At 44.6% G+C, this 13,421-nt stretch overlaps 1 protein-coding gene across 4 annotated transcripts in view; it reads left to right on the forward strand.

Moving 5' to 3' along the window:
- Positions 1 to 13,421, forward strand: part of LOC124234361 (transcriptional regulator ERG) — a 257,281-nt gene that overhangs the window by 205,893 nt on the left and 37,967 nt on the right. For all 4 annotated transcript variants that reach the window (XM_046651707.1, XM_046651704.1, XM_046651705.1 and 1 more), the window contains one exon: positions 8,984 to 9,135. In XM_046651707.1, coding sequence (XP_046507663.1) covers positions 8,984 to 9,135 — 152 coding nt within the window. The remainder of the gene's footprint in view (positions 1 to 8,983; positions 9,136 to 13,421) is intronic.

The following is a 13,421-nucleotide window of genomic DNA, read 5'->3' on the forward strand; positions in this document are numbered from 1 at the left end:
CCAGGTGTAAGAGAGAATATTTAGTAAGGGTAAAAATAACACACAGCTGTGAAGACAAACAGCTACAGTTTCGGTTTGAGCCCTGAGTCCTGCATGAATCATTGCCCAGCTCCACCCGCTGCTCCGGCCGTGGGGTCTGAAGCAGCTTTTCCACTGCCTCTGATTCAGAAATAAAACAGACCCACAAATTACCCCGGAGCTCTGCAGACAATCCCCTCCTTGTCTGGGCTCCTAAAAATACGTTTTGTGGTGACTTTACCTCAATTCATGCTATGAAACTTGATTAGGAGTTTGTTCGGTCGATTGGGACTAAGCATGTGCTTTCAGGATTCTCAGGAAGAAAGTCACCTGAAAAGGGATTTATTTGCGTTCAGGGTTGAGGCAGGCGTGGAACGCGTGCCCCGCCCAGCCTCCTCGTGTGCCCTCTCACGGAGCCGACCTCTTCAGGTTCTTCGGATAGAGTTGCCAGAGAAAAGCTTCTGTATTTTTCCCATGTAGCTTCATCACCAAGTTCCTCCTTACATGAAATCACCTAATAAGCCAAAAAGAACATTCTGGAAGACAGTAACATTCTAGTAAATAGTAACGAGCTGAAGACGGCATGGTAGTAAACACTAGCTTGCTGACTCACGTAAGTGTGAGGGGTGATGTGGAGCGTGGTCTTCCAGGGCAGGACAGGTTATGTGGAGTCAGGAGGGGTCCTTAGCAACTCCCATGCAGGCATGCCGAGATTAGGGACACCGATATATCCCCAGCACCTGGGACAGTGCCTGGGAGAGACACTTTCTCCATAAATATTTGTTAAATGAATGAATGAATTGAGGAGGCTCAGGGCCAAAAGGCCAAGGAGAACCTAAGGAGTGTGCATTTACCTGAAGGTGCCAGGGGCCACAGAAGGGCAGAGGGTGCCCGTGGCCCATGTGGACTTGCATTTGGGGAACATCACGCAGGTAGCAGGAGAGAGGATGCTCTGGAAGTCAAGCTTGGGAAGACTCCATCAGCGTGGGATGGAGAGCGAGGTGGCGGAGGGTTGTCTCCAAGGGCAGAGGAATTCAGGACCAGGAAGGAGGATGGATCTTGAAGAATGGGTAGATTTTCAAGAGGATTGGTGGATTTGCCCCTACCCACTGGAAGTTGTTATGTTGATTCTCCAAATTCGATTTTGACTTGCCTTGAACTTTAAGGCCGAATGCCTCTGCTCACTGTACTGAAATGAGGGTGAATCACGCATTTAAAGTGGCTGGTGAGCTCAGGGCTGTCTCTTGGGGCTACATTCGGCGACATTCTTGGATAAATGAGGTCCATTCACTCTCGGCTCAGACGACAGCGGCGGACTGAGGCTCCATCCTTGTCAAGCTAATGGCCACGTCTGTGCCATTTCACTGCAGTCTCTTTCCATGATGGAATCTGCTCTGCTGTAAGTAGACTCTGATGTGAGAAACCAAGGTCAGATGCCAAGTTTATTTTGTTTTTCAGAAACCAAAGCCCTAATTTTAATTTCTCGCTGTCTTTTTACAGGCACATTACTCCTTTGCAAAAAAAGGTATTATGTATGGAAGCAGCTAAATGAAGCTTTTGTCTTGGGTTGTTTTCCACTTAATCTTAGAAGATTAGATTGACTACTTTCCCAGTGGTCTCCTTCTGTCCCTGTCCTCGATTCTCTCTCTTCTCAGGCCCACGCCCTGAGTCGGACTTATTCCCACTCTGCACTCTTAGCACGAGAGTGTCTCTTCTGATTTCTTCTTACACTCGTGCGTGTTCACCCATCATCTATGCAGAGTGTGCACCATGCTGAGCACCTCAGGGACGTTTTGGGGGAGGAGTGTATGACATTCAACTATAAATTGAACTGACCAATTTTTTTTTTAACCAGACATCAAAATTCGTATGTATGTGCAAAATAACATGGCCATCTTCAGCTCCCTGGAGCCTCTGCGTTTGTCTGCACATGGCTGCTCCTACCCCATTCACATCTGCAGCTCTCTCCATGGCTGTCCCCAGGGCCACTCCTGGGATTTTCTTCTGAAAGTACCCAGTAGTGATGAGACTGAGTCTTCTGAGAGTCCATGCATTATGTTTTATGTCTGTGAAAGAGGCTACCTGTGTGGAGTCAGCGGTGAGATCCTGTAGTGTGGTGGTCAAGGACTTGGACTCAGGACTCCAACTGTCTAGGCTCCAATCCCAGCTCTTGCACTGCTGGCTGTGTAACCTTGGGCACGGTGTCCATGCAACCTCTGTGCTCTTCACCTGTCACCTTGCTGCTGCTTGTTGGTGTTGACCTCGCGGAGTTGATGTGTGGGTGAAATGAATAATAACAGCCAAGACGTGACGTTTATCGTGTGCTGGGCACCATTTTAAATGCTTTAGCCATTTATCTACTCTAATGTAAATACATGAGAAGAGTAGAGAGCCATCCCTAGCCTGAGTAAACAGTCCAATACTGGATAGAAGATGAATCAAATAAGGTCTGCAAATAATTGTTTGCTCACAATGCCTTAGGTGCTCTCAAATTTGAATTTAAAACACAGAAATTAGAAGATTGTGGAAACTGGAATACAGAGCATTCCATCTTTCAAGATCTTTTGTTTTTTAATTATGCATTTATTTTTTATATTTCTGCACTGATGTCTCTGGTGGGCCAGTTCTTTCCAAAAGCAGTGTCAAGAAACGGCAAATATGGAGGACTGGCTGAGGACACAGTCTCTCGATTTCCGTGGCTGAAGCAGCTGAGAGCTGTGTGCTTGTTGCCCCTGCTTTGTCGCCAGCCCCTCCTGGCGCTGAGCGGAACGTTCTTAGATCTGTTATGGGATGCTGTGTACGGGAGGGCTACTGCTTGCTACGTCACCCAGTTGTCTTCAGGAGAGGCCACGAGAGAAACTGCTCTCAAGTCTCAGCCCAGGAAAAACTTTGCTTCTGTTGAATAACTGGTTCATTTTTATCTTCTTGACACCTTGAATTGTAACAAGACGCACTTGCTTCTTTGCTTTGGCTAGTGGGAAGCTCAGAGATCAATTGATGTCCTACCTCTCACAACTGTAAATAGTAAGCTTATTCAGTGTGCTGATTTCATCTCTTGATTAGTTACTTTTCTGCCCTTATATTCCATTCACTTCCATTCCTTTGATTATTTATGTTATCATTTTATCTTGTGCGCATTTTTGTAATCCGCCTCAGACTTCACGACATTTAAGGAAGGGTAAGGGAATAAAATATATTCAAAACCACCCCACATGCACATAAATATAACTCTGGAGTTGCAGAGGAAAGTGATGGAATCTCCTCCTTAGAAAGACGGTAACATAAGCTAAACACTTGTTCACTCAAGAAGCTTCTGGAGAGTCATGCCCGGGAACTTGCGATTGGGTTTCCTCCAGCTCTCTGATTCTGTAACCAGATGACAACGCAATCAGATTGGACAACGTGTCTGACTTCTCATCTCAATGTAAATTTAGTAAAATTCCCAATGTCTTTGATATTCTTTGCCATTTCCTTTCCCCGTTAATTCAAAATATTAGTATGTTTTAAGAATTCAGTGCTCATGTTCTTGACTCACTGGAATTTAATTCTCTAAATGCTGTTTAAGAGTGATTAGTTAATTGATGCTCAGCAAACCAACTTAATTGGGTATGTATCTCCAGTTGTCAGGAGAAGGGCGCCAGCACCCCATCTTTTTCATCACGAAGGTTGAGGGGTCTTTTTGTACTATTTCTGTATTCCCTGGAGTGACTACAACTTATGCCCAAATTCCATGGAAATCTGTGAGATTGCTGCAGAGGCCAAACTCCTGAGTTGTGTGGCCCCAAGGGTGTGGCAAGGGAGTTGGGGAGTGACACGCCCAAGTTTTTGGCACCCCAGCAGTTGTCTGATGCCTTGGCAAAATTATTCCTCCCGAACCAGCCTTCCCCTCTGGGGCGCCCTCAGCCCAGTGTGGAGCTCCACCTGCCGTGAGCAGAGGTAACCAGCCGTGCCCCCAGCTCCTCTTCCCTCTCCCTGGGATGCCACGTGTTATGTGAGATTGTCAAGACCAGTGTTTTGTGGGTAACAAATAGAATTTGATAATATGGTTAAGACACAATCATTTCTTATTTATTTCATTTTATTGTGGTAAGAACACAACATGAGATCTACGCTTTCAACAACTTTTTAAGTGTACAATACATTATTGTTGACAAAGGTGCCATGTTGTACGGCAAATCTCTAGGGCTTTTTTTATCTTGCTTGACTGAAACTTTGTGCATGTTGATTAGTCACTCCCCATTTCTCCCTCCCCCAGCTCCTGGCAATCACCATTCCACTCTTTGATTCTCTGAATTTGATTATTTTAGATGCCTCATGTAAGGGAGAATCATGCAAGATTTGTCCTTCTGTGGCTGACGAATTGTCTCAGGGTTCTCAGCATAATGTCCTCGGGGTTCATCCATGTTATCATATATTGCAGAATTTTCTTCTTTTTAAGGAGAATAGTATTCTGTTGTATTTATGTACCACATTTTCTTTATCCATTCATTCATCGATGGACATTTAGGTTGTTTCCACATCTTGACTGTTGTGAATAGTACTGTAATGAAAACAGGACAGCTAATAGCTCTTTGAGATCCTGGTTTCAATTCTTCTGGATAAATATACATTAGAGGGATTGCTCGATCATATGGTTGTTCTTTTTTAAATTTTTCAAGGAACGTCCATATTGTTTTCCATTGCAGCTGTACCATTTTGCATTCCCGCCAACAGTATGCAAACGTTCCAATTTCTCTACATCCTCACCAACACTTGTTAGCTTTTGTTTTTCTATAATAGCCATCCTGACAGGTGTGAGGTGATATTTCCTTGTGGTTTTGATTTGCATAATAACTTTTGTATGCCCTTAAAAGAAAGAGTTTTCGAGAGAAATATCTTGAACTGTGTTTATTTGCAATAAAGAAATGTATGCCCCAAATAATAAGATAGAGACATTTCCTATTCACCAAATGATTATCCATTTAGCAAGCATCTAATGAATTGCTGTACAGTTTTCTCAGGAACTGGTAGAAAACGCATATGCAAATACTAAGAATACAGTATTTAAAGGGATGCTCTTTGCTTTGTGCATTTTGAAAGCAATGCATTGAATGTCCCAATCCTCATCATGTTAGAGTAGAGAACTCGGGACCCTCCATTCTAGGCAGTGCTTGGGCAGGTGGAACACCAAGCAACTTGTGGAAAGTGGCTCCCTGATGACTTGTAAGCCTTGCAATGCGCAAGGATGGGGGGCTGCAGTGCAGTAAACAAGGAGACAGATTTCCTCCGTGGGGATCTTTTCCTGTCACACCTGGGCGAAGAGCTGAAAATGTATTATTGTGTGGCTTTCAAATACACACTTTTCAATTCTCTGAATCATGTTAGGTTTCTTTTTCTTAAATAAAGCAGCGTCTAAATGGATGCCCCTGAAAAGAATTTCTTCTCCAGGAGTTGCCTCTATTTTTCACTTACATCTTTTTATCCATTTCCTGGGGTTGTCACACACCTGAGGTGCTGGGGAATGAATAGTCCCCGGGGTCGGGATGGCGTCCTAGAATAGGAATGATGTATGTATTGCAATGCATACCGTAAACCAGAGTAAGCTGGGGGCTGGAGAGTTCCTGATGCCTTTCTGAAATGAAGGTCTATTTGCCCTGTAAGGGATAGCAGCTTACCTTTGCTCTGTGGAGGCGTTCTGTGTGGGGGCTGGAAGCCTGGACAGTGAGTTCAGGCTGCCCAGCTCAAGGCTCAGCTCTACCTCCTGCCGGCTCTGGGACCTGCAGCAAGTCCCTTCTCTTGGGTCCTTGGTTTCCACCTCTGAAAAGTGGAGAGGATGCCAGCGCCTGCTGCCCCGGGCTGTTGGGAGGACTGATCACTGTGAGCTCTCAGAACGGGGCCCACACCTATAGACGTTACTCTTTCACAGTTAACATTTCCAAGAGAATAAACAAGAGGAAATATCTGAAAAGTGAGACTAGAACCAAAGGCCCCTTTTTTCGTTGAAAACCTGCTTTAAATCCTGCATATCGGGATTGACCCTCTGAGGTGACCCTCTCTCTTCTTTAGGGTTGGAATTTCCTTACCTTTCTTACAAAACCTGTTTGAAATGATCAAAAACATGGTTCCACTCCATCTTCCTCTGAAGCTAAAACAAAATACAATGGAAAAAAGACTTTCTTTTTCATTGTTCTGAAGGTACAGCTTTTGAAAACAGGGTCTGATGGTCTCATGTTGCTGTTTTTTGCAATGAAAGCTGGAATAGGAAAGCTTGAGGTGAATTTTTGTCTTCTGGTTATAAGATGAAAACAAAGTAACTTTATTGAAAACTTCTCCTATTTTAAATACTTCCACTCATTTTTGGAACCCTCTGGTAAAATGCAATTTAATAGCTCATCCTTTTTCTAGATTTGATGAAGGATCCATTTTAATGCCATAGGAAAAGTGTTGTGATCCACGCCTAGAGCTCACTATTAAGAATTAAAAGACAATGAAAGAGTTGGTGTGAAGGGTCTGTATTCCCTAATGTCCCCTAAATCTATAATTCTATACATCTCTTTGACCTTTAACTTTTTAGTGATTAACTGCCTAGCTGGAGAAGAAAGAATTTACGGTGCATGGTACACAGCAGGCGCTCAATAAACATACCCTAAATGGATGAGTGAATGAATGAATCTGAGCAGTGCTCATCCTAGACTTTACGGTTGTTACTTGACTTTTGCTCATTACCTGAGTAGCATCTAAAGTCTTTTTCCTAAAGAAGCAAATCCCTTTAACTCTCTTCCCTAGTAACTTCTCTTCTTGAGACAAATAGACCAAAACATACACCCTCCACTCAACCGATGGAATTTTCCAAAGGAATAGGAAACTAAGTCTCAAGCAAAGAGATTCATGTTTTGATATTAGGATGGGTCTTTTAGAGATAAATGTTTGAAGCCAGGAAAAATAGCATCAAGAGGAAATAATGCATGTGGAGGCAGTGTTGGAAACATAGAGGATCTGCACCATGGGAACTCAGACGGTTATTATTTTTAAACTTATTTCATGTTAGTACAGCTGTGAGGATGCTATGAAGTAGAGCTATGTATTTCCAGGCCCATGGTAGGGCCTTAGTCCTGGGTGATCCTGACTGTAACCTCCATCCACAGACGAATCTGCTCCTTCCTTGTTGTCAACCCTAAGCTCCCTCCATGAGCACCAGACGCATGTGCTAGTGATGCTGAGAACAAACCTATATTGCAAAGTTTCCAGATGCTGAACAAACTCTTTCCAGGGCACTGGGCCTTTGGTCTGCCCTTCCTGTCCACACCCCTGCCACGCCTTTGGTCTGGAATGACCTTCTCCATCCCACCTCAGCCGTGTCCCACCCAGAGAGTACCCTCCCGCCTCACGTGCTTTTGACCTTCTCTGACTTGACGATCAAGTCAATGCCAGGCCATAGTTCCATGATTCTGCAGGTTGACTGCAGAGCTCCAACTAGTGAGGTGTGAATGAGACAAAGAGAGGCTCATTGGAGTGGAGCCCACAACTCTTAGGGCCTTAGACGTTGGGGTGGAAATCTAAAATCCAGTGGAGCTTTGTAGTTTCCCAAGAGTATGAAAAATCCTGTATTGGGTAGAGCTTGAGAGGCAATTTCGAGAAATCCACCTTAGAAGATGTACCCAACTACCAAGACCCCCTCAGCTGCAGTGATCCTGGGTTAATGATCTATGGGCTAACCATCTAAGAAGGTGTCGGCATGTTTTTCCGCTTCCTGGTTAAGCTGGATTTTCTACTCGGAGTTTCCCTGTTAGATATGATTTCATCATGTCCTGTAACTTTCAAATGTCACTTAAACTATCCTTTTATTTTTTATTAATAAAAAAACTTCTTTTATTTTTCTAGAAAGGCAGTTTTTTTCTTTATCTGAATGGTTATGGCTGCCTTAGTAACAGCAGTCCTGTGAAGTGTTCCCGGGGTCCAGCCGCGGAGTCCTTTCTGCGTCCACACAGCTAGTTTCACACCGCCTTTCCCAGTTCTAGAGGGCTGCTGGAGTCTCCTCTCAGGCTGCCTCCCAGGGCACAAGTCTTGCTCCCTTCTCTGCCCTGCCTGCCTGCACCCAAGCTTGGAGCATTGTGGGTCTTCAATGCTCCATATCTACAGATTGACTGCAGGGATTTCAAAGTCAACACGGGGATTTCATTCTGAGGTTTTGAAGAGGAACGTTGTTCTAGGATAAGCCTTGTTGAGTGCCCCCCGTGTCGCCTCCCAACATCTGCGTGCTCGGCCTGTTTACTGTCACACAGCGAGAAAAACGGCACTTCACTGTTCCCGGCAAGTGTTTCCCATCACTTGTCACAGATGGAGTTTTGACATGACAGTTTCAGGAGGAGCTGGCTTAACAAATAGAAGCCAGGTGGCAGCTTTGTTTCCCACGTGTCCGGTCCGTGCTTTCACCGAGCATGGGCACTGTCTTGGTCAGCTCAGGTTGCCATAACAAAATAGACTAGGGTGGGGGGTGCTTAAACAACAGGACTTTATTTCTCACAGTTCTGGAGACTGCAAGTCCAAGATCAAGGTGCCAGCAGGGTGGGTGTCTGGCGAGAGCTCTCCCTTTGGGTCCAGATGGCCCCGTTCTCACTGTGTCCTCATGTGCCGGAGAGAGAGAACTCTCTGGTCTCTTTTCCTTCTTATAAGAACACACGAATTTCATCTTGTTGCCCTCACCCTCATAACTTCATCTAAACTTAATTATCTCCCAAAGGCCCATCTCCAAATAGCACCACATTGGGGATTAGCACTTCAACATATGAATGTTGGGGGGACCCGAACATTCAGTCCGTTAACAGGCGCTCTATTTACCTTTTCACCCTCCTCCTCTCTCCTCCTTTCTGCCTCTGTCTCCTCCACCTTGACCTTCCTTGCTTCTCTCTGTGAATGACAAGAACACCAGTTTGGTATGATACTCGGTTGCCGCAATAATGGAAGGATTTATCTTCTTCTCCTCCAGGAACTCGCCCGATGAATGCAGCATGGCAAAAGGCGGGAAGATGGTGGGCAGCCCAGACACTGTCGGGATGAATTATGGCAGCTACATGGAGGAGAAGCACATGCCACCCCCAAACATGACCACAAATGAGCGCAGAGTTATCGTCCCAGCAGGTCAGATGCTCGCAAGCTTCTCTCTGCTCGGTCAGCCAACCATGCCTTCCTAGGGCATTGCTCGACTTTCTCTACTTGCCTGTGGCATTGATCGCCCTCAGTTGTCTAGAGTAGTGACTGTAAATGGAAGCCAGCAGAAGTTTATCGTCCTATGGTGAAATGTTTACTGATCTGTGTGTGTGTGTGTGTGTGTGTGTGAATAAGAGAGAGAGAGAGTATATCCATGAAAAATGAGCTTTCTGGGGAGGAATTGCCCTTTCTCTGAGATTATTTGGTATTAAATATTCTTTCTTTTATGAAGTGCTATTTATAGCAGATGGTAGGCTTTTTGAAGAAATTTTCTTATCTGGCAAAATAAAAAGTTGGGGGCCATACATTGCTTGTTCTCAAAATCTAAGATTCTAGCTATGACTGGCCTATAATACAGATTCCGAGAACCAGAGCAATGCTTTACCACAGAAGAGATTCAGACCCCACCCAAGGCAAAAGCTCTGAATTTGAGGACAATGCCGGGAGCTTATTTATTTAGCAAAACTCAAGGCAATAGGAGGGAGGCCTTAAGGCTCCTTGGAGGAAATGTGCTGCATAAAACCCAAAATATCGCAGCCACGACAGTCCCTGCTGAGCGAGGCCTTACTCCATATCAGTATTTTGGGAAGGAATTTGGAGACATCATCTCATGAAATCTTGGAAACAGGTATGCTTATCACAAGTCCCCTGATGAGGAGAATGATGGTCCTAGAGGTCAGCTAACTTTTCCAGGGGCATATAGCTAATAAGAGGCCAAGTTAGAATTCAAACAGGTCTGCCTGGCTCCTCCATTCTCTTCCTTTAGGTGTGGGATTAAATCTTAGCTCCTTACAGCGGCCTCTCTGGGCTCCCTCCCATCACTCGTGGCGGCCATGTGGTCACTCTGTGGTTCTGCCTCAGGGACTTGAACTTGCTGCCACCTCAGCCTGGAACCCTTGATTCCAGGTAGCGCTGTCCTCTGTCAGGGCTCTGGGCAAACACCTCCTCAGGGAGGTCTTTCCTGAGCACCCCCATCTAATGTCACGCCCCACTCCACCCAGGGACTCTCGATTCCCCGCCTGCCTTATTTTTCGTTATTGCATTCACTGCCATGTGTCATCATAGTGTCATTTTTGTGAAAGTTTGCTTATTATCTTCCTCCCTCAGTGGAGTGTTAGCCCCACAAAGGTCCTACCTCCATGGCCAAGTGCAGTGTCTGGCATGCATTAGGTGATTATGAATATTAACTAAGGGAAGAACGGAGGAAAGGAGGCCTTGCATTGGAGGGCCGCTCCTCATTGCTAAAGTGATGAAAGGTATGCATGGGTGAAGTTTGTGAAAACTTGATTCTCCCTTGCTCTGGGGTCACCTAAATTCATCTCTGGGTAGTGTGATGGCTCACAGGTTCGAATCCCCTCCATGGTATGAATCAGCCCCCGCCCCTTATTCTGTATGAGATCGCGTCCAGTGGACTTGGATCACCTCTGAACAGGAGAGTTCAGAGTGCGAGTACTTGGCGAACATCTGCCTTGGATTCGTGGCCCGGGTCTCTCTTCATGGTTGTCACTGTGTGCCTCTCAGCAAACTGTATGAAGCTGATTTGATGCAATTAGGTATGAAAGGATCATCCTTTGGAGCCGTGCCTGATCTGGAAGCACGTTGTAAGACTTTTATAGGAGACAGCGGAGATCAAGTCTCATGTGTGCCTTATGGGAGGGACAAAACTGGGCTTGATGTTTATTGAAAGGCAGTTGACATTTATGCAGAAGCCATAGGTTTGGTTTGAACATGGCAACTGAGCTACATACTCGAGACCTGTCACTTGTTGCTGTGCCTTAGAACAGGAGGCAGTTCCTGTTGAACAGGAAAAAATATGGAAATGCAGATGTCCAAGGTGCCTATCCTGGATGTGTGGTACCCAAAACAGGCCTGAGAACAAGGATGTGTCTGGGGAGGGGTGGGAGGGCTGGGATGCTGTTGCCTCAGACACTGGCTGGATATGAACAGGATGAGGTAGAAACCCAAAGGATACCCACTCAAACCCATCTCACCCTTTCCCTTCCTCCTTAGTCATGTAATTTCTTCAGTTTAAGCAAAATAAAGTTTTCAGTTCTCTGAGATGAGAGAATCAATCTGAGGAAAGGCCTGCATTGAAGATTCTTGTCTTGGTTCCTCATAGGATCAGAGACCCGGGGGGTAATGCCTGGTGCCACTTACGTCCTTTCACTGATGAAGTCATATTTCTGTCATGCCATCAATATGCTTTGACGTCATCAATACCCTTTCTAATAGGGCCAGATTTGAGACTTTTTACATTAAGTAAAATGTTTAGAAAACAGGAGAGATGTTTACATGGGGAAGAGGCAAAGAACCAATTGAATCAAGTCGGAGCATCCACCATTTCTGATTTACAGTAGATGCTCACTAAATGTCAGTTGGATGGGTGGAAGGATGGTTACGCAGACTGGCTCATATGAAATTTTTGTGAAAAGGCTGGTTTCATCTCCTGAAGAAAGTCCTCTTTCAGCTGTTCCCTCCTCTGGTTGCTTCATGCCAAAGGAGGCAGTTATTCAGTTAATAGTGTTTGTAAGAGAGCTAGTGGTGGCTGATTTTGCAAGCTGTGAGTCTTTCAGTTATTGGTCAAGCTTTATATATTTGTGCTCAAACACAGACACACAGATGAACACACGCACACATGCACACGCGCGCACACACACACACACACACACACACACAGATATGGTTGCATTGCGTAATCCAGATAATTCCTCAATACAGCCATGAGCTTGCAGGACCAGCTCTGTCAGCTACTGCATCTGTACCTTCAGCCCTAGCACTAGGATCCGGGCACCTCACTCAGGCACGTTATGGGCCTGGACTGCTCTGCATACATAGATAGAATTCTCCAAACCTGGTTCCGCCTGGTTCATATAGTTCCTGCTGGTTAAACACTTTGATCGACACTCATAAAATCATAAAGATAGCTGAATTTATAAAACAGTAATTATCTATAAGCGTTTGCACCGTCAATCAACTACACACTGATGTTCTTCTAAACCTGCAAATGGTCCAGATGCACAGTGACCAGAAAATTGATATGTGGACTTGCGAGGCGAGAAAATGGGACTTGGAGGCGTGGTCTATGTTCAGATTGGGTTCTTGTACCAGGGACTCAGTTTTGAGACTCTCTATCTTCAGTTAACTCAACAGCTATAAAGAAACCCATAGAATATCCCTAATGAATAAATATATATCTCCATTTAATATATTGACAGTGCCTCCTTATCTCAGAATGGATTTAAGAAAGCTCACACAAATATGCGCAAAGATGCAAGGTAGAAGCATTTTAAAAATGAATTAGGAGCATGGGCTAAAGTAAGAACTTAACGGAGACTGTGAAACCAGGAGTGAGGTTTACATATATATACACTTTTTTAAATGCAAACTTAAATCCCGCACAATCGCGAAGGTGGGTGTTATTTGGCTCCAAAGTGTCGGCAGGCACCATGAAGGGGATGCCTCAATCCATTACATGATGCAGTGTCCATAGGATAAAAAGAAAGCTAATGTGGGAAGGATGGCCCAGCTATTAACTCTGAATCTACAGACAAATGTAGGAGGAGAACAGAGGAAGTCACGAGAAACGCACTCAACCAGCAGGTCCACCAGGCATTCTGGGAAACCCCGGCATATGCCTGTTGTCCTGGCAAGATTGTTGACTCTGCCTCTCCATCCCAAAGTGTGTTGGCTGCACAATAAATCTCATCTGTCTATCTTTGTCTGTCTAACTTTTCATCTATCTATCTATCTACCTATGTATTTTCTATCTGTCATCTTTCTATCTATATCTATACATCTATCTGTCTGTCTGTCTGTTATCTATTTGCTGTGCCTATCTGTATATCTAGAGCTGCATTTTATGGAGTTGGGCTGTTTCTTACACTTGGTAGATCAAAGTGTCATTCAGTGAAATTGATCTTAATAAGAGGGGCCCGGGAAGTGTGACCTAGTTAAATGGCTCTTTAAAGGTTGACTGGAAAATGTTTCGCAAAGGATGGTCAGAATCACTTGCATTGATTACCTGAGAAACTCGTGATTTAAAAATGCACATTTCCAAATATTCTGAGTCCAGGTGTGAGTCTGAGGATTCTATGTTATTAACATGCTCCTCAGGTGATTTTCATGCGTAATGAATAGATTTGAGAAGCTTTAATCTAGTTAAAAGACATCAAATAAATTTTACTTTAATACACTTGAATTATTTTTAAGAAAGGCAT

This window comes from Equus quagga, unplaced genomic scaffold (assembly GCF_021613505.1).
Source record: "Equus quagga isolate Etosha38 unplaced genomic scaffold, UCLA_HA_Equagga_1.0 73442_RagTag, whole genome shotgun sequence".
Classification (NCBI taxonomy): domain Eukaryota; kingdom Metazoa; phylum Chordata; class Mammalia; order Perissodactyla; family Equidae; genus Equus; species Equus quagga.